The 20420-nt window shown below is 46.8% G+C and overlaps 2 protein-coding genes across 11 annotated transcripts in view; one reads left to right on the top strand and one right to left on the bottom strand.

Moving 5' to 3' along the window:
• Positions 1-77: 77 nt before the first annotated feature.
• On the top strand, positions 78-8344 carry PIGH (phosphatidylinositol glycan anchor biosynthesis class H). Of its 2 annotated transcripts, none has more exons than XM_014835864.3 (4): positions 78-351; positions 4359-4568; positions 5051-5134; positions 6783-8344. In XM_014835864.3, exons 1-4 carry the CDS (start codon positions 172-174, stop codon positions 6873-6875), a joined length of 567 nt encoding a protein of 188 aa, XP_014691350.2. In that variant the 5' UTR covers positions 78-171; the 3' UTR covers positions 6876-8344. The 2 variants fall into 2 exon arrangements, with proteins under 2 accessions (XP_014691350.2, XP_014691351.2); XM_014835865.3 differs by having other exon boundaries at positions 85-351; positions 5087-5134.
• Positions 7482-20420, bottom strand: part of PLEKHH1 (pleckstrin homology, MyTH4 and FERM domain containing H1) — a 49594-nt gene continuing 36655 nt past the window's right edge. For all 9 annotated transcript variants that reach the window (XM_070513836.1, XM_044773825.2, XM_070513841.1 and 6 more), the window contains 13 exons: positions 20070-20178; positions 19165-19277; positions 18369-18545; positions 17906-18003; positions 17231-17408; positions 16526-16681; positions 15330-15430; positions 14449-14590; positions 13158-13300; positions 12898-13027; positions 11019-11105; positions 10566-10712; positions 7482-9617 (listed from right to left, as the gene is read on the bottom strand). In XM_070513836.1, coding sequence (XP_070369937.1) covers positions 9456-9617; positions 10566-10712; positions 11019-11105; positions 12898-13027; positions 13158-13300; positions 14449-14590; positions 15330-15430; positions 16526-16681; positions 17231-17408; positions 17906-18003; positions 18369-18545; positions 19165-19277; positions 20070-20178 — 1743 coding nt within the window. In that variant the 3' untranslated portion in view covers positions 7482-9455. The remainder of the gene's footprint in view (positions 9618-10565; positions 10713-11018; positions 11106-12897; positions 13028-13157; positions 13301-14448; positions 14591-15329; positions 15431-16525; positions 16682-17230; positions 17409-17905; positions 18004-18368; positions 18546-19164; positions 19278-20069; positions 20179-20420) is intronic.

Here is a 20420-nt window from a genome sequence, read left to right as displayed (position 1 = left end):
AAACCTGAACCCGCAAGACCATTCCACAGCTGTCGGCGTGCAACTGCGGCTGCGCGGAACGCCGGGAGGGGCGTGGCCAACCCTGTTCTCCGGAAGTGGGTCCAGAGCCGGCGAGAGGATGCGGCGGGCGGGCTAGAGCGGCGCCGGCCGGGCGGGTGGGGCGACCGGATCATGGAGGCCGAGCAGAGCTTCTCGGATATCTGCGGCGGTCGCCTGGCTCTGCAGCGCCGCTACTACTCTCCATCCTGCCGGGAGTTCTGCGTCAGCTGCCCTCGGCTTTCGTTGCGCTCGCTCACCGCTGTCACCTGCACCGTGTGGCTAGCGGCCTACGGACTCTTCACCCTGTGCGAGGTAAAGGCTGGTCGGCCCCTCCCCGAGTTCGGAGTTGGGGGCTTGGGTTTGGAAGGGCCTTTGGGGTCTTAGGGTCGAGCCCGGACCTCTAGCCGAACCCTCCTAACGTCGTAGGGCCGGAGGGCGAGAAGTCGCTGGTTCTGGGGACGCCATTTCGCTGCCGGACAGTTCTTTTCATTACGTTTACTGAAGTTTGTGCTCGTGTACTTTACCCCTGTCTGGGGTCGCTGCCATGCTCTGTGGTTCCACCCCGCATACCTGTTGTCTGTGCGCGACAGCCTAAAACTTTAACTTACACGTGCTCTGAGTCCATGCTCATAGTAATTCAGTTTCAAGAGTTCAGAGAACTAAGTGGCCCGTCCTCATCCATCACTTCCACTCCTCAGAGGAATCACTGCTAACAATGTCTTATATAGTCTTCTAGAAACTGTCTTTGCCTCCACAATGTGTGTACGTGTGTATATACACACACACGAGTTATTGAAGAGCTTGATAGCAGCTTTTTTGGTTCTTCCTAATCTCTGTTTTTCAAGGCAATTTACCCCTCCCTTCCCAACTTCAAGTTCTTTCCAAAGAATTATGAAATTTCAGAGATGAGTGGTTCCTATGCTCAGTTTCCAGACTCAATCCTATTTTCGGAGCCTCAGTTTTTCACATATCTCTAAAGTGGAATTAATATCTGCCATGCCAGCTTCACAGTATAGTGAGGGTCACAAGGGGTAGCTTTGTGATAGACCTCAAATAAAAAGAACGATCCTAATTGCCCTTTTCAGGATGAGTTTAGTTTCATATATGGTGCCTTGAATTGAATATATTATTCTAGGAGTGATCTGACCAGAACTAAGTGCAGCAGGGCTATTTATTTCTATAATTTGGATATTGTTGCCATTAGTGCATCCCTTAGCTTTTTTCCATCAGAGCCTATTTGAGAGCATGGTAATTTAGCATAGATATATGCAGAATTAAGACTGCCGTAATTTGTACCAAATTGTATTGAAAAGTTTGTTCGTAAGTCAGTTGAAATGGCTCAGTTGCCAGGATAGTCCTTCCCCCTCAAAATAAAAAAGATTTAATTTATAATATAGTTGAATTTTAAGACTAGCCTGCGTTCTGACCATGTGCTTATGTGAGGAGGAGGGAACAGATATTTTATTAAATGCCCACTAATTGCCAGCTGCTTTACTGAATGCCTCCTTTCAACTTTAGAAGAAAAGGAAAGCCCAGAAAGAGTAAACTTATCCGAAATCACAAAGCTAGTAAATGGCGTATCTGGGCTTCAAACCCAGGCCTGTCGGACTCTGAAACCCTTTCTTTTCCACTACATTATGATGTCTCCTCTTTGGGGAGGGCTTGCTTAGGCAACCTTTTTAATTAGGAGAAGTTTGTTTTCATGCCAGTCCCTTTTGTACTCATCTCTCTCATCCTAGTATATCCCACTTACCCCCATCGAGCGCCTAGGACTCAGTAACCTCATCTTCCTTTAAACTCCACTGTGACACCTAAGGGCTCTGTGTACCAAAATTTCTTATGTTTCCCCCCCCATTCAAAACTATTCGTCAGAGTAATGAATCTCAGCTAGGAGTGAGAAGAAATCTCATGAGGAGTTCGTTAAAACGTGGCTTAACTTCAACCCAAATGAATATTGAATTGTTAGAATTTCAGACAGACGAAGGAAGTATAAAAAAATGCAAGTAGTAATGAAGTTTTGGGCAGGGATTACCTTATTGAAAAGCTGATATGGATCAGATTCTCTAGGCATTTACTGTTCTTTATCCCTTCATTCCTTCCAGTTTTTGAATTCACAGTTCTGTTAAAATTCCAAGTTTTTACCTTATTTATTCCAACATGGAATGTCCTTCCCCCTTTTCTCAACTAAGTATATCTGTCAATAGCCGCCACCTCCTCTGCACCAATTAAATTCTGCTTCCTTGGAAGTCTTCATGGGATATTCCTGTGTGCTTTAATCTTTCTTTTTCTGGCTCTCTCTTTTAACCCTTTCTTAGGCACTTATTGTCAGTATCATGGTATTCTCCCAAAATATTTTATATGTATTAGTCTTGCCTCTAATAAATCTTTAAGGGCCAGAACTGAATTTTATTTCTCTCTATCCTTCCATAATGCTTATTCAGTTCAGACTATGTACAAGATACTGTACTAGATACTGGGCATTTAAGTAACTCAAAGTAGATATTTCTGGATCATCAGAGACCCAGCACATAGATTTCTCCATCCTCCATTCATTGATCAACAAATAATTATCTAGCACAGAAGTCAGCAAACTTTTCCTTTAAAGGCCAAATAGTAGATATTTTAGACTTTACAGGTCTCTGTCTCATATTCTTTTGTTTCTTTTTCTTTCTTTTTTTTAAACAACACTTTAAAAATTGTAAAAACCATTCTTAGCTCAAGGTGGACCAGACAAAAACAGATCTCAGGCCCAAATAATTTGCAGACCCCTGATCTAATACTTACTATGTGCTAGGTAGAAGAAAGTTGAAAGGTACTGTCAAAGAAGACCAGAGCCGGTCAGTAGTTAAGGCAGTAAAAACAGATTTTATTCAGAAACCAATGCAGTAGGAGAAGAGAGACCTCAGTATAGAATTGGGCTCAATTCTGAATATAGCACGGACAAGTGGGAATTTATAGCCAAGGAGCAGGAGGGGGTGGGTGGGGGTAAAGAGAGATTTTGGCTAAACTGACCTGACAGGATTCTTGCTGAAGGCAGGCCAGGGTGATCAGATAGCAAGAGTGGGGGTTCTCTCTAAACTGACTTAGCAAGATTCTTGCTACAACTTGTTGGGCAGTGCAGGCCCAACAAGGATGGAAGCCAAGGCCGAAGGTTTAGAAGAGCTTGACTAGAGTTAGGTCAAAGAGGGCATCTTATCAGTAATAAAGAATAGTAAGACACTTCCTTCCCTCAAGGAATGACACTCGTAAATTACTGAATCTCTTGATTCTAGGTCATCAAGGATTTTTTTTTCTGTGCCATCCTTCTAAATAATAGCTTTTTGGAAAAAAAGAGAAAACAATGCCACATGAAAGAAACATACATCAATAAAAAACACATTTCAACTTCAGAAATGTTAAAAGGTTGTAAATGTGTCTTAGAATCAAAGGAATAAATACCATTTTTTGAGCCTTTAATACATTAGTTAGTCATTTCAGTTAGTCAGTCAGCCTGCCTTAACACATGATTTAGTCACAACCCAAAATAATGAAAAGAGCCCTATATGATAAGATCTTTATTATTTAACAAAACAAGAATTCAGGAAGTAGGAGGACTCTAGAAGTGACTCAGTTGCTTTTGGTTCTTTTCATCTTACTGCTTCCACCCTTGGTGTACTCTACTTGTCCTCAGCCTAGCTTTCCATATGGTCCGGCAGAGACTGTAGTAGTTACAGGCATTAAAACCTTTGTATGAAGGAGCCTTCTCTTCCAAAGATCTCTTTTTAAGATGGACTTATTTTTCCAGAAGACCTCCCCTCACATCTCATTGCCCGGAGTTGTCTGTGTCCATTTCTAAACCAATCATTGGCAGAAGGAGTAGGAACCAATCATGATTCACTCCAAGTTCAATTAGGAAGGAGGAGTGGCTGTTGAGTATTGTCTCCTACACTGTGCTAAGCATTTTATTGTTCAGTCTATGATTTTGCACTATATAGTGTACTAATGGAGTGTGAGAAGAAAAGATCTGAGTCCTTAAGTTGCAATTTTGGAAGAGAAACCTCAAGAGTGGTGTAATGGTGGATGTTTTCCTGATGGAGGTCCTCCTCCCCACACTTATCCATTATTTGTGTGGGTGTATTTTATCACATGCTTTCATAGCACTTCAGAGCCCAAATAAAAGTGATTTCCTCTTCCTCCATGGATGTTCCTCCCATCTGTTCAACTCAAAGCAGAACAATGGGTTTTTTTCTGCATTGCCTGGAGTTGATGTATTAAACAGCAGAGATATATGTGGAGGACCATTTGGTAATCTTACCGCCTTTGTCTGGCTCTCTCTTTAGAAGAGCATGATCCTCTCTGCTGCCATCTTCATCACCCTCTTAGGCCTGCTTGGTTACCTCCATTTTGTGAAGATTGATCAGGAGACTCTCTTAATCATTGATTCCCTTGGCATCCAGATGACTTCATCTTATGCCTCAGGCAAAGAAAGTACCACCTTCATTGAGATGGGCAAGGTGAAGGATCTTGTCATTAATGAGGCTATTTACATGGTAAGTATTTAAGTGGTAAGTATTACAGGCCTCTCTGGAGGAGGCAGCCTATGGGGTATGCCTGGATCTGAACTGAGTCTTAATACCTAAAGTATTTGATGTCACAGAATTAAACTTGAGGACTCTCTGTTCTAGTACTTGCAGTGTTTCCCTTTTAGCTGGCATATCTATAAACGATAAAAGTGAAACTTATATTGAAAAGAAACGTCCCTTTATTTTTAAAGAGATGCAGTGGGTTTTCATGGATAGGGAGTCAGCGTTTCAACTTGTTTCTAACCCAGCTTCAAAATCATCTCTGGTTGTTGTTTTGTCTCTTTTCATTTAAAGAATGAGACTATACTTCTCCCTCACTTCAAAAGCTATCAAGTGTTCTACTACTTAGAGATAACCATTTATGAAAAAATTTTGAGCCATCCCTTGAAGAAAAAGAAAACAAAATGAGTTTCACTTAGATCTCTGCTATCTGGTTTATTTTCTTACAGCAGAAGGTCATTTACTACCTCTGCATTTTATTGAAGGATCCAGTGGAACCACATGGGATATCTCAAGTAGTACCTGTCTTCCAGGTGAGCACAGAACACTGAAGTTTCTTCTCCAAAGAAGTCCTCCACCTTTCCCCTAGTCTGCATATCCATTGCTACTTATGTTCAGTAGGAATGTGAAACTTTTGTTGTGAAGAGTAAAGTATTTGAGGATACTTGACAGCTATTTTTAGTGAGAATTAGGATTTTAGTTATTTCAGAAGTTCCTTTCTGAGGCAAATATAGGCTTCCAGAAATATTACAAATTTATACATATTTTAGAGAAAGAATAAATATATAGCAACTTCTGCCTATAAATTACCATTCATCTACTTTGACTCTGTCAGTCTACCATTATATGATTTTACATAGATGGTATCGATCTATACATACTGTTATACACTATTTTGTATCTTGCTTTTTAAATCTAATATGCATATTTTTATGCATCTACAAAGGCCATTATACTTATTATTTTAAATAATTATATCATGTCGAGTATCAGTTTATTTAGCCACTCTATTGCTGGTTTTTGAAATCATGCCCAGGTTATTTTTTGCTTTGCTCTTATGAAACAACACTTATACAAACATGATTATAATAAATTACTTTATAGGTATATAAAGTATTTATGTATGCAGTTAACTCTGCCTCACTGCCCTTCTCTTTTCACAAAGGATTTAAGGCAGCTAAGCTAAAATTCTTTTGCATTATAGTTCAATTATTTTATTAAAGCTTATGAATAGTTTCATAGAGTTTTACAGTGTTTTAGATTTGGCTCCAGAGATTGGACAACGTTACCATACTTTGGGGAATTTGTACTTGTTTTTCTACAGTCCTGGTTAACAGTGGGTTTAGCTATTTTTTAGTTTAGTATGTAGGTAAGGGAATTTAAAGTTATTAAATTTGTATCTCTTTAAATGACAGAGACTTTTCTTATTTCCTTTTAAGTATTACCTAGCAGTATTTCCACTTGTTTTAAACTATTCATCTCCTCTATTAATCAAGTAGAATCTAAATATTGATTATGCATTTGTAACTATTTATATATTTTAGGTAGTAAACTTTTATTAAATATGCTTTCCACATATATTTTTCCCATTCTGTGGCTTTTCTTTTTTTTTTTTCTTTCCCTGCTTTTTTCTCCCCAAATCCCCCCAGTACATAGTTGTATATTTTAGTTGTGGGTCCTTCTAGTTGTGGCATGTGGGACGCCGCCTCAACGTGGCCTAATGAGCAATGCCATGTCCACGCCCAGGATCCGAATCGTGGGCTGCTGAAGCAGAGTGCGTGAACTTAACCACTTGGCCACGGGGCCGGCCCCTCTGTAGCTTTTCCTACATATTAAACTGCCCTTATTGTCTCTGAGGACTGTTTCACAGCTTGTGACGTTTCCTGAGAGGGTCTGTCCTTATTATTCCTCTTGCTTGCTCTTAGGTGGAGGTCATGAAGTTTAGACAGATTAAAAACTGTCTTTTGAGCTTCACACAGTTGACAGGCTGGGCTGTGGGCTCAGTCTGGGACTCCTCCCAGAAAGATGCTGTGAGGCCTGAACTTCTGCCTCTCTGACTCACACTCATGCCAGTTAGACCCCTGGATGTGGGTGAGAGATTGAGGTTGCACATGGAGGCAGCACCACTAGGCACTCTATTACATTCATCCCGACTCTGCATTTCTCCCCTTTGGAATTCAGAGTGCCAAGCCCCGGCTGGACTGCTTGATTGAAGTCTACAGGAGCTGCCAGGAGATCCTGGCACACCAGAAAGCCACCTCAGCAAGCCCGTGAGTCCCAGCATTCAGAAGGCCAGTATTGTCTTCCATGGGAGATGACTCCTAAGCCATAGTGGCTGGTTTATTTTCTGTATTCTAAGCCATCAGGTGGACACAGTCCTAGGAACCAGTGTGGATGCAGTGGATCTCAGAACCATAGAGAAGGTGACTGGAAACCTAATTCACTGTGTGATGTTGAGCCAAGTATTTATTTGTATTTTAGCGTTCCCCTTATAAGGTTTTGCCTACCTTACCAACTGAGGAGAGACCTTATGAAAGGATATGTCAAAAGTAATGTTCACAAAGCACTTTGTAAAATTCCTAAGCACATTGAGGTTTACTTTCTGTTTAAATTTGTGGAACAAGACAATGGGAAAGTGATATCAGATCTCTCTTGAGAAAGATAATTTCCAACTGCCTAGTACCTCTGTATAGAAGTTAAGAAAAAAATTTCTTCGGGTACTGGTTAGCAGGAAAAAGTATCCTATAAGAGACTAGTCTCTGTCCGCCCAGCTCCTGTTTTCTGTACAGGGTTAATTTATGACAACTTTCTTAATAAACAGATCTCCTTCCAAAACATACACGATAATTGCCTGATTCACAGACAGCTGCTTTTTATTGACAAACATGAAGGTAGCATTTCAGTCATGGGTGTCAAGCACATTAATACCCTTCCGTTACGCTGCATTGTCTATGGTTTCAAAAACTTCTTTTGCCAAGAGGGATGAGACAAAAGGCCAGACAGAAATTCAACTTTGGTTTCCAGAAACGTTAAAGAAGGATACACACACAAACTACAGAAGGCTTTGTTTATAAGGCAGTTTCTTCTGTATAAAATTAATAAACTTTTAAGGGAGGATTCCTGAAGGGTTGGGAAGGAGATAGGGTGAGGGAAATAGCTTAACCCCCAAATTCAGTATGAACACAGCTCCATCCTCACTTTTTTGTGGGGATCATATATTTTTTTAAAACTCCCAGGTAGATAACATCCTCATTGACCATAGGGACATTCAGGATATTACAAAACCAGAGCTGTAATTTCTGCCTTTTACACCAGCCCCAGAGGGGTTATTGAGGAACCTGTGGGACATGTGACATGTGACTTGTTCGAGGTAGAAATGTCTCAGCTAGATCCCAAATCCTGGGTGGAGGGCAGGAACAGAAATGGGAGATAGCTGTAAAACTGCCAGCCTTGCAAAGTCAAGTTCATTTAAAAGAGGCAGACACTCTGTTGTGCTTTTTTTCATCATGCTTGTCAGTTTAAAGAGTGAGCGGGGACACTTACAGCAGCTGAGGTGTTCAGATAAACTAGTTCCAGCCTTGCAGTTTTTGCAGTGTGCAACACACACACACACTTTGTTGGGGTTAAAGGCTTGGTTCTTGTATGCTAAACTCATACAGTTTTCAGCACTGTATTGACAAATGGTAAGACTGCCTTAGGGCTATGAAATAAAACAGTTTCTCCAATCTTGGAAAATCAGAGTATGAATGAACTCTTTCGTCTTTTTTTTTCCTGTTAGGGGAGGGCAGAGACAAAGATCACCTCCTCTGACTCAACAGAAGGTCTCAGTTGAGGATGAGGGGATGCTGGTATCATCAAGAAGACAAAAGGTGAAGGAAACTTTCTGTTTCTTTTACCTGATGCTCTTAGGCTAGGACAGATACCACATATGTGCCCTCTGCCCTCAAACTAATTCCAGCGGAAGCTCGCCAGAAGTCTTGAAGAGCCCAGGTGCCTGGAGGGGTCTTCTGTTTCTGACTCATTTTTGGTGGCATCACAGAGCAGCAAAAAGCAGAGCACATTTGCTTGGTCTTTCAAAGAGTGGGGGAAAAGTGATGACCACCTCGTCCTACAGTAGTGAGCACAGCCTTCACTGAGCCCTGTCCAGTCATTAAATGAGACAGGGAGAGGTCAGGATGGACCTACCCCTTGCCCTTGCTTGTACTCAGTTGGGCTGACAGTCCAGTGTGAGGGAGATCAGCGTCAGTCTCAGCAGGGACAGCGTCTTGTCCTGCAGTGATAGGAGCTGCTGCCCCAGAAGGGGCACTACAAAACTACAAGTGCCTATTCGTTTGCAGTAGGGGAAGGGAAAGGAAGCCCAGTTTTAGTGAGTTCTAGGCCTTTGTCAGAGTTCAGGTGAACGGGAAATTTTAGTCCTATGCTGTTCAGGGATGTTGGGAAAACTTCAAGTATAAATCCCCACATAAGGACCATATACGATATAAAAAGCACTGGCCTCCCTGAGAGTATCAGTGCAGAAAGCCCTGACTCACAGCATTGAGGCCCTCAGGAACCTGTTTGTTCCTGGAATTAGAGAGCATCCAGAGCTCAGTATTCTTGGGAAAAAAAGTGTTTTTTTTTTACTGGGTCTGGATTTTTAAAAGTTGGGCCCTGAAACAGACTATAAGGCACCTAGAGAGTAAAGGCTTCAGGGACACTAAAAGACACATTTCACAGAATGAACCGGGGCTGGGGTGGGGGTCGGGGGTTGGAGGGAGGGCTCTTAGACTCATCACAGTAGTATCTTTCCCCAGGATGCACATCTCTAATCCTAGAGGCACCAGGTGGGGGGGGGGGGGGGGGCAGGAGGAATATTCACAGCAATGTTGGCCCCTTGGCAGCTCGTGGAACAGAAGGAAAGAACTGTCGTCCATCCAGTTCCCACGGCTGGCGGGCAGCAGGCGGGCTGGTGGGTGGGTTCACAGTTGCAGAGCAGTGGTTCATGTAGCTGGCCATGATGAAGGTTGCCTCTGCAATCTAAGGAGACAACAGAGAAACCAAGGAATTGAACTAGCCTTGGCTTGAATTGTCACTTTCTCACTAGCTGTTATGTTGGGTACATAACCTCCCTCGGGTTCAGTTTCTTTATCTCTTAAAATACCCACCCAGGAGAAAATGTCCAAAGGGGATTATTACTGTGAGGTTCAGAGGCCCAATGAAATGGGCACCTGTTGGTCTGGAGGTCCTCTGAGATAGACCATACCCCGCCCTGAGGACAGGAAGAGCAATATTCCCCTCTGGTTATCTCCAAGGGGGCGTCCCTGGAGGAAGGGAAGGGCTCTGGATATCCTCTCCTTTGGCAGAGGTGGTATTAAAAGGAGAAAGAGGTTTGGCAAACTCCAACTTTAGGATTGAAACAACAGGGTTTCCAGTTACTCAGAAGGGAGTCAGGAACTATAAATCAGAATTTAGGTTATTTTTGCTAGTCAGCATTCTCTGTACTGAGAAGGAACAAAGCCTTTAAAGCAAAAGAGGTCTTTGGACCATTTTCAAGACCACAAGGAAGGGGGAGCATGTGCAGATTGTCCCACTTTGTGATTAGTTTTGGCACTGAGGAAAAAGCGGCCCTGGCCCTGGGCCTGCTGCAAGGAGGGGAAGGACGGATGGGCACCTGACTCAAGTCTGCATGGCTCGGGCTTGAGAGAACTCAAAAAGACAATGTGAAGCGCACAGGAGTAGGTGGACCAGAGTGAGTTCCCCACCTCAGCCAGCCCCTCATCTACCAGCTCGACAGTGACTGCTGAGATGAGACTCCACCTGAACCCTTTGGAGCACTGACTATAGACAAGGTGACAAGTTTTATTTGAGACAGGGCCCTTCTAGAGTACTGTCATAATTCCATAATTCCAGCTTCCTTTCTAAGCTCCCAAGCCTGCCTCATCATACCAGATCAGAGTAAAATGTTTTAGCAGCTGTCAGACCCACCTTGGGAGCAGCCATCCGGAAGATCAACTTCTCAATGTGACCTTTTCCAGAGCTGTGGTCTGGATTGGATCTAATCACAAGCATGAAGTCATCCCGACAACCACCAAAGGTCATCACGGAAGAGTAGGGATAAGTGACATGCACTTGCTGTGGGAAAGAGCCAGTTAGTTCTGGGGAAACTTTCCACCTGCCTCCTGAGCCAGGAGCCAGCAGCCCCTGCCTCTTCTGGGCACAGGAAGCCTTAACCAGGAAGGGAGAACTCTAAAGTGGCCATAATTTGGAGATCTACATCTTGAACGTCTATAAGCTTTGTCTGGAGGACAGCAGTGCTTGGGGGGGGGGGGGGGCGGTAACCATGGTCACTTAGCTCAGGCCTTTGAGTCCAGAGAGGAGAAGAAAAGACACTGTTCAGGAGAAGGAGGGGTCAGGGAGCCAGCCCTCATCATTCCATACCATAGTGTTGTGGTCAAGGATGCTGACACCATCCTCATTCACAGCAATCCACACCAGAGCATTCTCCTTGGAAGACAGCTGTGCAGGCTGGGGAAACAGGAAAATCCCATCAGACATATCCATAGCTAGATTCTGAACCATAAGAGCTTTCTGAGGAAGAAGGCACATCCAGGGATCTGCTAGGCAGTAATTTCCAACCTTTTCCTTATCTTGGAAAACATAAAAGATGGTATTTGTACAGCATGCTAAAGCAAACAGACAGGAGGCATCTGGCCTTGGGGTTCTGGCCACCTGTGAACTATCCTGAGGAGGGAGGGGATCACTTTCTTGGAGAACCTATAGCCCATCCTGCCATAGGACATTGGTTGGGAAGCTCTGTACTGCAGAACAAAGGCCAGCCCTAGTGGCTCTGTCACAGGCATGGAGAACAGGCTGTTTTCTCCTAGCTCTCAGAAACTGACAGCATTCCACCAAGGTCTTTCCCAGCTGAAGTGCATGTTGCTTCAACCAATTTCCTAGGGACTGTAAAAGAAATAGGAAAGCAAGAATGTAATCTTACGGGCTTTAGGCCCTACCAGGGAGCAAAGTGACCATTTGGTGGACAGTTCCTGGAATGACTAATTTTCCCAGCCAGGGCTGCAGTAGGGCAATCCACATTTCCTCTCCCTCCTACCCAAGAGGCTGGGGAGAGAGACGGACAGACAAGTCACCTTCTTCAGAAACTCCCCAACCTCCCAGACCAAGCAGGTCCCCCTGTTATATGCCATTATAACATCCCTGTACTTTTCCTTCATAGCACTTGTGACAGCTTGTAAAAGAATTTATTTATATTTAGGGAAAACATTTGTGATTATCTGGTTAATGTCTATCTCCCCCACTAAATGCGAAGCTCCATGAAGGCAAGGACTGTGTCTGATTTACTCACCTCCTGTAACCTCAAACAACCAGCACAAAGGCCTGAGACACAGTAGGAGCTCAACAACTTTTTTTCTTAAAGATTGGCACCTGAGCTAACATCTGTTGCCAATCTTTTTTTTTCTTCTTCTCCCCATACCCCTCCTCCCCCCCGGAACATGGTTGTATATTCTAGTTGTGAGTGCCTCTGGTTGTGCCATGTGGGACACTGCCTCAGCAAGGCCTGACGAGTGGTGCCATGTCCACGCCCAGGATCTGAACTGGCAAAACTCCAGGCTGCCCAAGCAGAGCATGCAAACTTTACCACTCGGCCATGGGGCTGGCCCCAACAATTCTTTGCTGAATGAATGAGTGAATGTCTATTGTCTACTCTGTACCTTCAGTGAACAGGATCATGATCCAACTTCAGGGACAGGATACTATGATTATGTATAAAGTTTGTGCACACCAGACACCCAGTGAAGAAAAGTTTTGACTGAAATCACTACCAGCCACCTGGCCTTCATGCAGGAGATATTAACTGTTGCCTGTGCAGTTAGAGTCCCCTGTGGCCATGCCAAGTCAGTAGACATGTATTTGTTTAGGTTATACATTATTCTATCTTTCAAATTTTTTTTTAAGTGGAAGCCTTCTTAAGCAGGCTATCAAGGCTGAACCCTTGTGTGTGAATTAGTTGATCCTATCTTTTTTTTCAGGGGGAGCATTGAGAAAGAAGTCAAAAAAGGAAAGCTGAGGGTCATTCAGAAATAATCCTGGCCCGAAAGCAATGATCACAACTCTGCTCTGGACCATGGAAATCTGGAGGCAGCAGAAATGGGTGGAGATAGTGACCCCTGCTGGCTTCTAGTGTGCAGGCAGGGCTGCAGCCTGGACGGGCTCAACCATGAGCAGATGGGGACAGCAGCTCCAGGAGAAATTTAGGGTGTGGTGACCACTGCTTGCTCTGGAAACCAGCAGCACTTACCTGAGCAGCAAAGAGCTTAGCACCAAAGAAAGGCCATTTCCGGGCCACTGTCAGGTAGATGCGGATGCACTCAGGAGGGGAGCAGCCTTGCAGAGCTGCCCACTTTGTGGTCAGCAGATCTGCCAGGTGCCTGGTTGGGATGGATGGAGAGAAGGTGCCAGTGAAGTGCCAACATGTTTTCATTGAAGCTGTGAGGCCTTCCCCAACTCTGCAGCCCAGGCCTCCCCAACAGGAACTACCCTCAAGACGCTGCAACCTACCTCAGCTGTTCAGGGGGTGCCTCATGTCTGTAGCGCCTTGGGTAGAACCTGTCTAGGACTTGCTGGAGGTGATGCTGAGCCTTGGCAGGGTGTGTGCCCCCAGGGCCCGGCGGGATGGGCCTCTCCAAGTCCCCGTACTCTACCTGTGGTAGAAGCATATGGAGGGACTGGTCAAGGATCTCGAGGTGGGTGGGGTGGGGGTGGGGCTGTTGGAGAGATGAAATAAACCATTACGTCATTACTTTATTGGGGGTATGTGAATGGATGTGAAAAACACTTCTTGTGAACAGACTCTTTACCTCAAGTTTCATCAATGCTAAATCCTAAGGTCCCAGAATGTTATAGATTGTCTAGACCTACTTTCATTTTGCAGCTAAGGTTAAGTGCCTTATCCAAAGACACAGTTAATCGGTGGCAGACAAGGGAAAACTATGTAGAAATTCTGGCTTCTGAGCCAAAAATCTGAGATACAGGATTGAAGATGCTATAGATCCTAGAGCACAGGAGAGTGTTCCAAACGTGGGCTTTGCACTCAGACACCCAGCTCAAATCCCAACTCTGCCATTTACCAGCTTTGTAATCCTGATCAAGTTACTTAACCTCGCTGAGCTTCAATTTCCTCATCTATGAAGTGGGGATGAGAACTAACAAGGATAAGACATACAAAATGTTTAGCACAGGGCCCTCTATAGAGTATTCAGTAAATGTTTATTATTATAAAGATCAACTATTATCATTTCCCCTTTCTCTCCAGCATGTAGATCCAGACTCTTTCTCACTGGAACCATGAAGGTATCCCAGATGCCTCTGGCAAGACGGCCTCCTAAAGGTCAGAGGGAGAAGAGTTGAAGTCTGACTGCATGTTCCTCTTCCTAATTACACTTATAATGTTTGACGGTTCTAAGTACAAATTTTATCACAATGTTATGTATCATACTTAGTACAACCCTGTGGGGGCAGGCAGGGAGGCATTTTTGTCTTTAGTATACAGAAAAGGAAACTAAAGCACACACAAGTAATGCGACTTGGCCAAGATTCACAGCGGGAAGGTGGCTAGGACTCAAACCAGGTCCCTGGATCCCACTTGCAGAGCTCTGCACATAGCCTGTATCTGCAGTGAGGAGCCCTGCTGGGTCAGGAGTCAGCTTCCCTTCACAGCAGAGACCGCAAGGCGGCCCTATCCTCGGGCACCACAGGATCTGCAGTCTCCAATGTTTCAGGCTGTGTGGTGCATTCCACCTGAGTCCAAAGGTGGTGTCCTGACCTTCTTGACTCCTGAGCAGAACCTTACCTGGGCCATCAGGGCAGCCATCTCAAGAGCCAGCTCCTTGTTGACAGGAAACCTCCCTGCCACTATCTCTCCACTAGTTTGAGAGGCGAGCAGCAGCCGCTCGCGCTCCGTCTCCCCTTTGACTTGGCTCCGAAAGTACAGCCTGCAGGGAAGAGAGTGAGAGGAAGCCAGGACTCAGCTGGGATCCCAACTGGATGAGGCCATCTCTGCATCTGTTTATCTTGATTTCCAGAGAAAGAAACTTCTCTTTTTATACCATTTGTGAGCCTATTTTCTTTTGCCTCCAGAAAAATTTAACCAAGCATGGCACAGAGGAGATACAGCACCAGCAGCACATGGTTAATTCTGAATACACCATTACCCTTAGGGGATGTGGTGAGGGAATCTGGTACCGGAATCACAGCTTACTAGGGAACTGGATGAGTTAAGATTCCAAGAGACTAATGGAAATTATTTGCCTGGGGACATATCTGGGATGGAATTTTCTTCCTCGAATTTATAAAAAGTCAGGATGTCTACTGTATTTCCCGGAATTGGTATAGAAGCTCTTTACTCTTTAGCCTTAAATATCTAGTACTCATACAAAATTTCACTGTCATAACATAACACATGCAGCCATCCCATAAGATTGGCCTGTTTTCTTGGCAGGTGTGTTGTGTGGGGGTGTGTACATGCAGTACATGGACTGAGAGCCTGAGCTGCCCAGGGTCTCACATAGGATCAGCAGAGCCATCCTGTGCCCCAAGTTAATGACCACCATGCAGTGTTGTATCTGTGGACCCCCTGCTTGTCCAGGAGAGGCCATCCAGTTGGGGAAGTGACAGATGGCACCCCAGTGGCAGCCCTCATGCTTGGCCCCACCCTCGGGCAGTGCTCAGGACCTGTTTTTGTACATCAGCTTCACAACGCGCGTGCCACCCTCAGACTTCCCCGAGTGTAGCTCCTTCAGGGCTTGTTCCCACCTGGAGATGGCATCGCAGATCTTGAAGAGGCAAAAGAGGAAAGTCAGAAAAGCCCCTGATGAGCTGGACTCTGGCAGAGCAGCCAGAGCAGTAGAGTTGAGTGACTGTCCTCCATCAGGAGGCTGACCTGCAGGGCCTCATGTTCCTGGGACCCAAGGTCCTTACAGTTCACTCACAGACAGACAGACAGGTGTAGCCTGTGCATGGCGTGAGTGGTAGAGCATGGAACGCTGCCTCCGCTGGCCCAAACACCTGAGGGGCCTCCCAGGAGGCTAGGCAGGCCTCAGTCAAAAACCAGGGCCTCACATCACTGGCTCTGCTTCCATTCCCCTGACGGCTATTCTCCTCTTCAACAAATACACCCAGAGGCCTACTGTGTAACAAAGACTTAGAGACACCTGCACATTTACAAAGAAGATATAGGGCATAGTTTTTCCAGGCAGTGGTAAAAGACTATAGAAGCCTTTGTCCTGTTGCCATAAAGAAAGCAGACACTGGAGCCAAAACACTCATGCTCCTCAGGTGCTACAGCACATTCCCACAAACACTTAACACCCCCGTGGCACTAATACCAGACCACGTATGTGCAAGACAGGCCTTCAATCCCTTTCAAGGGCTTTTACCTGCAGAGGTACTGTAAGGATCTACCTCCTTAAAATGTGGTTGACCCTGTAAGCACAGCATACATGGTAAAATAGGTGCCAGTGTACAACACGGCGTCCAGTGGGCCTGGGCATAACAGTTGTCCACCCACACCCGTGTGTTCGTAACTGGCAGCAGGTTCGTTTGGGGCTGCTGCTGAGAAGTGCCTCTCTGTCCTTCTGACACTGAGCTGAGAAGCAGCTTTCCCTTGGATGCTGCTCAGCCACTCAAGGGAGGAAGGATCTGGGGATCTTCTCTCCAGAGACAAGGGCCCAAACAACTTTTCTCTGCCTATATGGGTGCATTTTAGTTTGGCACAGAAATGCTGGCCAGGGGAGCATCTTGGGCTCAGCACCAAACAGGCTGTGGAATAGTCAGGCACCCACCAGATGGGCTCTTTCCCCACCACCAAAATCCCAAAGCCCCAAGGTGGCTCAGGAGGGGCTCAGCTGGCCTAGTGGGAAGGCCATCACCTTGACGCTCCCCTGCAGGCAGTGTTCCAGGTCCCTGCCAGAAGGATCGTCCGTGAAGAGGGCAAAGCCAGAGTGGGATGACTTTCTCATGCCTGTCTCCTGGTTCAGCCGCTGGAGGAACTCATCAACTGTGGAGGAGCCATCGAAACCGACCACCTGCAGGGGAGAGGTGTTAGTCCCAGAGGGCACTTCCTGAGTGGGGCTCACTAGGACTAATGGAGGGTCTGAGTCCGGAAGGTGGAAAGGTTTGGCTGAAAGGAGAAAGGGCGAATGCAAAAGCCAAAGACAGTTGGTTTCCATATTCCCATGCAGAGGCTGAGTGTGTACGGATGGGCCTGCCCACTGTGACCAGGAGTCAGACATAAGCTCTGCTCCTCCTTCACTGTCACTCTTTCAGAGGCCCTTTCTCATGCCACTTTCTTGGTCAGTGTCTCAGCTTCCCTGTTTATGCAGTGGGTTCAAAGGATCTATTTCCCAGGCATCAGACAGTGGAGCACTTTTGTGTTTCAAACTCTCTTCTCCCTCCACACTGGCGCTAACGACCCCCATCCTGGCCTCAAATCCCAGGCCCATCCTTTTGCTGGTTTGCCTATTAAGAATCGGCCAAGCCTAAGGAGGCTTAGCACCCACCTGGCCCAAAGGTGTTCTCCTCTGGGATGGTAAGATGAGAAGACTCAGGACAGAGAGCATGCCCAGCCTCCTCACCTGGTAAGTCCCATTGGCGAAGTGCACGGGGATGCTGAAGGGCAGGGAGTGGTGGAAGGGGTTACGCAGCAAGATGGACACCACTTCCATGCGTGACGGCCTGGCTTCCCGCTCCCCAGTCTGCAGGGTCCGCTCCACTGCTCGCTGGCAATAGGTGGCATACTGGCCAGTTTCATTTCTAAAAAGACAGGTGAAAGAAAAAGGGAATACTAGGGAATCCACTCATCCCTGCATCCTGCTCCTTACCCAGACCAGCCAGGACAAAACCTGCAGCTGGGAAGGCTGTGAAAAAGCCCTGAAGACTTGGGTCTCAGGTGTTAATTTGTCATTCAGGTCTTAGATGCTGCAGGTTGCTGGCATGGATATTTTCTCCAGAAGCCAGAAAAGCATGGCAATAGAGGATGAAAACTTGGGGACAATTTGGGGGTATTGTAGCTTCACGTCAGAGTCCCCACAAAACATCCATGTGTAGCAGGATTGGTATGCAGAGAAGCCCAGGCATGCCCAGATCTCCATGTGCCCATCTGTGAACACAGCAGTGGGTGAGGTCTCTGTGACCACGGAGCTCATCTCAGTGGGTAGGGATGACCTGATCCATCCTAGTCTTCCCCCGTCCCTCTCAATCGTGCTACAGTAGGTAGTGCTGGAGTAGCAGTGGAAATGATGCTCACATACCTGGGATCTGCATGGCGCTGGAGCTGCTGTTTCACATACCAGAGGAAGTGGTGCTGAGGCAGGAAAAGTGGGGCACACAGAGCCAGGAGCTGCCAGCACTGTCAGGGAATAAGCAGCATAGGGTGAATGCTGGGTCTGCAGTGCCACCAGCCCTCACAGTCCTGAGCCACAGAGCCTTCAGTCCTCTGTCTCCAAACCAGAGCCCCGAACCTTCTGTGGGTACCAGCATGACCAACTTAGTCAGGCTTTGTCCAGACTAGCAATCACACAATCTGACTGTGCACACACATCCAGAAGGGGCGCAGAGAGGGCAGCTGTGCCAAGGCAGCTTTGAGCACTGAGGCTACCCACTGGCTACTAGGCTCACAGGATACCTGCCCGGTCACCTCCTTCCACCTTTCCCTCCTCCTGGGCAGCCTCTGCCAATGGCTCCTGTCAGCTGTTCTGCCCCGTGGGTGCCCACCTGCATGAGGGAGTGCTTCTGAGGTGGGCGGCAGCTGGTCTGCTTCATGAGTTGGCAGTAGATCTCACTCTGCAGCTCGGGGTGAACCAGGCAGACCTGCAGTGCTGTCTGGGCCAGGGACACGTGGTAGTCCACCGAGGCGGCTTCCACTGGCACATTGATGAAGAGCTGGCAGGACTGGCAGGGAAATGATGGTGGGCACAGTCCCTTGGTTATCATCCTCTGTGACAGTGGACAGACTGCGTGCCCCCAGGGCTCATGGAAGGCTCCAGTTCATGACAGAAAGCCCTTTCTAAGAGGGAGCATTTTCATTGCTTGATAGCATCCATGCTTGCTGAGAAGGCTACTTTTGGATAGAATCTTTCCTTCTCTAAATGTTTCCATTACATAAAAGCAAGACATTTTCATTTTTTTAAAAAAATAGAATATTCAGACGGGCACAAAGAACATTCTAAAATAGGTCAGAATCTCTCAGGTCCAGAAGCAACATAAACCTGGCCTTTCCTGCTGTTTGCTACAGGAGGAGGGCGACTCCTCAAGGAGAGTCACTGGAGCTTCCCAAGGGCTTGTGGATGAAGTCCCTGAGCTTCCGGCCTCCCTGCTATAAAGGAAGTGCTGGGGACGCTGTGGGATTCTCTTTCCCTTCCTCTTCAGAGCCCTCTGTGGGCTTCCCCCTAACTGCATGGGTCCCCTCTACCCAGGTATCACCACGGTGGGCAAAACTGCTCCAGGCAGAGCCTGGGCACATGGCGAGGGTGCCCCCAGCCAGTGGGCCTGGGCTCCGCTCCCACTTTACCTTGAAGAGCTTGAGGGCCTCCGTCTGCAGGGCCTCAGAGGGCAGGGTAGTGAGGGACGTGTACAGCCCGTCTTTGCTGTAGCACAGCATAGGATGCTTCCAGAGGGGGGAATCTGCCCAGAGCACAACACCAGAGAGGTGGCAGTGAGCACTGATGAGGGAACTCGCCTCCCACCCGCCCCCACTTTCATCTGTGGGGCAGACAAGGGTTTAACTGTCTGGGACACGTGGGTTGTGCTGGGTTTATGTCTGCAGTGTGGGGTATGCAGTTGTGCACTGCATTTAGCACACTCACAAGCATGGCTTACAGGAAGACAGCTACTGCTTTGCTCATGGGGCTGCAGAGGGGTGAGTGTGCAAGGCTGTGGGCAGCTGAGTGCAAGCATGTGTGTGCAGGGAGGTCTGGATGGAGGAGCATGTGTATCAGCCTGAACAAACAAGCCACAGAGCAGCAGGAGAGGGTCAAGTGTGGTGGGTGCTGTTAGTTCCTCAGGGTCCTGAGAATCAGTAGCAAAATAAACACCCAAAATGCCCCAGACTTAGGTTAGTCTGACCCAAAGTTAGGCTTCATTTATTGATTAACAAACTCTAACTAGAGATTAACCAGCTGCTTCCTTTCCTCAACTCTCTGCCCAGCCAGCAAAGTTGCAAGTTGAACAAAGTAAAACACTGACCCAGGTCTCCAGAAAGTCTGCTTCCCAGACAAACTCCCCTAGACACAGAGTGCTCACCTCAGTACCTTCACCAGAGACGGAGCCCCGCAGCCTGGGCTGGGCATGCCTTTCTGTGGCTTAGACAGTTTTAAAACAGCTTTGGAGTACAGTAGGGCTTTCTTTGGGTTCTGGACCAACAATTACCCAGCCACCACCCTCCAACCCAAGCAGTGATGGCCACCCTTGCGTTACCTGGGTCTCCCTCACCATCCATCAGTTTTCCTATGAGCTGCTCATAGGCAGTGCCCACCTTGGCACTGGGGCCACCGGCAGCCACTGTGAGGTGGTAAAGCCACGTATCCTGGAAGAGGATGGAAGGCCATCTGATGTGGCTGGGTGGGGAGAATGGAGGCAAGAGCTCCAAGGAAGCTTCCTTGAAGGGGGCAAGCCCAGGTGGGGGTCAGCTGGTTTGGCTGACACAAGTCAAGGCCACCAGTGTCTAAAAGGAAAGACTCAGGATCAGGTGACCATGAACCCACGTTTCTATCTCATGGCCCCAGTGAAGACACATTGGTCACTGAGGGTGAATTCAATATAAGGAAT

This window comes from Equus asinus, chromosome 7, assembly GCF_041296235.1.
Source record: "Equus asinus isolate D_3611 breed Donkey chromosome 7, EquAss-T2T_v2, whole genome shotgun sequence".
Taxonomy (NCBI): Eukaryota; Metazoa; Chordata; class Mammalia; order Perissodactyla; family Equidae; genus Equus; species Equus asinus.
Note: the sequence above shows the minus strand (reverse complement) of the source record. Positions and strands in the feature narration are given on the sequence as shown.

Excerpts from the sequence above, each read along its gene's own strand:
- PIGH (XM_014835864.3), top strand. The coding sequence starts at position 172 with ATGGAGGCCGAGCAGAGCTTCTCGGATATCTGCGGCGGTCGCCTGGCT. Across the intron at positions 352-4,358 it reads GACTCTTCACCCTGTGCGAG|AAGAGCATGATCCTCTCTGC; the intron begins GTAAAGGCTGGT and ends CTCTCTCTTTAG. Across the intron at positions 5,135-6,782 it reads AAGTAGTACCTGTCTTCCAG|AGTGCCAAGCCCCGGCTGGA; the intron begins GTGAGCACAGAA and ends TTTGGAATTCAG.